This window comes from Protomyctophum parallelum (genome assembly GCF_964188405.1).
Source record: "Protomyctophum parallelum genome assembly, chromosome: 20".
Taxonomy (NCBI): Eukaryota; Metazoa; Chordata; class Actinopteri; order Myctophiformes; family Myctophidae; genus Protomyctophum; species Protomyctophum parallelum.
This window is the reverse complement of record NC_139718.1, coordinates 20,951,223-20,954,806: the sequence shown is the minus strand read 5'-3', so window position 1 is coordinate 20,954,806 and position 3,584 is coordinate 20,951,223. Positions and strand designations below refer to the sequence as shown.

The 3,584-nt window shown below is 40.4% G+C and overlaps 1 protein-coding gene across 1 annotated transcript; it reads right to left on the bottom strand.

Moving 5' to 3' along the window:
- Positions 1–202: 202 nt before the first annotated feature.
- Positions 203–3,115, bottom strand: LOC310877692 (uncharacterized protein; the record flags this gene model as incomplete). Its single annotated transcript, XM_083791642.1, has 4 exons — positions 3,044–3,115; positions 1,166–1,432; positions 585–881; positions 203–435 (listed from the first exon to the last, which is right to left on the bottom strand). Exons 1-4 carry the CDS (start codon positions 3,087–3,089, stop codon positions 203–205), a joined length of 843 nt encoding a protein of 280 aa, XP_083647768.1. The 5' UTR covers positions 3,090–3,115.
- Between the last annotated feature and the right edge of the window lie 469 nt (positions 3,116–3,584).

The following is a 3,584-nucleotide window of genomic DNA, read 5'->3' as shown; positions in this document are numbered from 1 at the left end:
TGTGTGTGTGTGTGTGTGTGTGTGTGTGTGTGTGCATGCGTGCGTGCCGTGAGTGTGTGTGTGACGTGTGTGACTTGTGCATGTACGTGCGGTGCGGGTTAGGGTTTTTTCCATCAAAAACTTACTTTGGTACCACTGCAGGTCCATCAATACCTGAAAATAAGGAGGAATAAGTTATGAAAACAAACAAGAACTTTTAGTTTTAACGGTCCATAAAACAGCATTTTGCTTTACATGAAAGAGCATCTATTCCAGCATATTGTTTGTCTAAACAAGAAATTGGGTGAAACCGCTTGCCTTTAGCCAGTGCATTGGTAGCATGTGGAGCTGCTCTATCATTGGCTCTCTGGTAACACAGCCAGAGCAGAATAGTGAGGATGATGATCCATGCCAGGAATGACAGGATGAAGGCTGTTAAGCCTAATTGTCCAACAACTTGAGTAGGGAGAAAGGAATTAGAACATTCAATTCGTTAAGTGTGCAGAACAAAACCACAACAAAAAGTTATACAATCAATTATGCTATCCATGATGAATAATGTGAGAATTCATGCCGTTTATTTCTGTCATATGAAGTCTACAAACCATTTGTAGGTAGAGAGATTACGTCGACTGTGTGGTTAGGGCTCTGCTCTTCCTGTCGGATCCCCTGAATGATGCTCAGAGCATGGCAGGAATATTGAGCGCTCTCCTCTACCTGGGTGAGGGTCAGGCCTCTAGTACTGCCAACCATTTCCCTGCCGCCGTGGTCTGTCCATTTGTCCCAGGACCAGTTGACAGCCGAGGGGATGGTGGAGGCATCGCAGTGAAGAGTGACACTGTCACCTTCCACAATGATCGAATGGCTGGGAGCGGCCACCACCCGCAGAGGGGAGAGCTTTTCTGGGGAGGAGGGAATATTGGAGGATGGGGAGAAGTGGAAATGGACAATGGAAAAACAGAATAGAGACATTTTACAGCCTTTTAACAGAAAAATCCAATTAAGCCCTATTTTATGTCATGCAATGGTGTTGTGCAACAAAAACAGTCAATCTACAAGTTGTGAGCTTTCTATTTTAGCTTTTTTTATGTTTGAAAATATTTGCCGTTGAAAGTGGTTAAACAACATTAATAATTTTATATGCAATCATATTTGATTTGATGGAAAGAGAAAGATATATACTTACCAACGATGACCAGATCAACTGTGTCACTGCATACTTCAGGCTGCGTACAACACTTGTATTCTCCGGTTTTATTAACACTGGCTGTGAAAGTTAGATTAACACTATAGCCACCTTCAACAAGTGTGTCCCAATGGTACCAGTACCAAGATGTGTTATTGTAGATGTTGTCACCACAGCAGCTCAGACGTACTTCTCCATCCACTAGAACCGCTCTCGCTCCAGTAATGTTAAGAGCAGAAGTGTTCTGCATAATGAGCTGGGTCAATCCTGCAAAAACAGGCAAAAGAAGGGTCGTCTGAACGAGATGTCAGCCTTCTTGCATCCAGAAAACACTGTTCCAACACAAACAAATAAAAGCTATCTGTGGTGTCCTACATGTCAGCCGGCACAGGAGGAAGAGCTAGTCTCCTAGGAATCTGATGAATCCCAGACCAGTTGGCTCCCTATAGGCATCCCTATTTTGTGCATGGAATACTATCTGGGTAAAATGGAACGTTTTAAACTTCTAGTTGTTTTAAATTTTCAAAATGTTCAACAATATCAAAATGGTTCTTTTAGTAATTGTTGAAAATGTGAAAGTATGAAATAGACTTTAAGTGGTTAAATGTTTGATTTGGCTTAAAGGGCCACTTTGCAAACAGAGCTTATATTTTAAGGATGTTTAGGACACAAGAAACACTTTCCTGGGGTTTTTATGTGTAATATGTTTTTCTTTTTTTTGTCTAGACGGCACCGGATTTCTCCTCCCATCCACTTGCATTAACTTGCTCAAAAGCGCATGAGGCAATTTCACTCCTCCTTCCGGAGAGTGCATTCTGGGATGGATTGGGCCAAATTGTGAACATGCTGGCCGTTGACTATCATTGCACACATTCACGTATGAAACAGCGTTCACGTGTCATTGCCCCATAACGTGAACGTGGCTCGAGCTGCGATACCAAATTTGGCCACTATGTCCAGTTCGCCTCAGGGTTTCCTCCGGGTGCCGTCTCTATTAATATATAAGATTTTAGTCATGATGCCATGTTCATGAACTTCCTTCCTGGACTACAAAGTCACACCTCCAAAGCATTATGGGCATTGTAGGAATTCAGCAATCCAGTCAAACCCACATAGACTTAATTCTTTTTCTGGCCATATATATGAAAATTTCAAATTGTGCTACAGTTATCTACTACAAATACTATTAACATTGACTGACTGCAGTTTCTTCCAATGGTGAAATGTCCCTTTAAGATTGATAATGTTTTAACTGGTCCTTTAGATGTCTCAGAGTCATATAGGTTTAGAGGCATGTACCAAGACATTTTGCCAATAAATTATGTATTTCTTTATTCCATTGTGTATAGAACTAGCTGGTACAGACTGAGCAATTGTTGCTCTTCCATTTAGTTTGAAAATGACCATTAATTGTAAGTTTCTGAAAAGGTTTAATATGTTAGGTTAGTAGATACAAAAGAGAGTTGTTTTGTTTAGAGATGAGATTAATTAATTGATTGATTGATTGATTGATTGATTAAGTAATGCACATAATAGAACGTAAAGACAGTAATTTCCAACATTGATGTCCAAGATCCCTTTCTTCTTAATTGTGGAAAATGATTGTCTATGAAATGCGTTGTGCCTACATTATATTACAAACCAGTGCCTCTGTCTGCATGTCCTATCATTGTTTATCTTTTAGAAGACCTGAGGGCCAAAACATAATCTAAACGATAGAGAAAATGCATATGGAGCCAGAGTGTGCAAATGTTTTTTCCTACTCTTGGGTCCACCACCAGTTATCACTGATCAGCACCTCGCTAAAACTTGAGAGTTACTTTTCCATTATATGTAGTTGCTCATATCACCTATTTATTGTACAGTAAGTTTATTTACCTGCCCCAGCAGACGAGAAGAATAGGAATAAAGCCAAAGACACCATGGTATCGCTTAGTCAGGTCAGGTCAACTTAATAGGAGCAAAAAGTGCAGCTGGTTTTATGGCCAGACAAAAGGTGACAATGGAGGAAGGGTACAAATAGGAACTTGGATAGATAGGAACTAGCAGCTTCTCCTCAAGCTGATCAGGATCGCACATTGTTTACAGTCATTTCATATGTATTTCAGAGGGTTTCATATGTACCCTCTGAAAAAACTAAGGGTATAGGGCATTGTAATGTGGATAAACTTAATAATAGGGGTCTCTGACCAACTTACATTTAAACATCCACTTTTTTAACTAATCAAATGTTAACACTGGGGCTATCACTTCTGCCCAAAGGTCTGCTATTGAAAGTAGCAGATCTGTGCTGGAGGCAGTGTGGGGCAAAGAAAGCCAACCACTTCCACATTTTCTGGGGGTGCCCCAAGTTGGGGGTGTTTTGGAACAATATTCACAAATTACTGTGCTCAGTATTTAATACTCCAATACCTTTTAA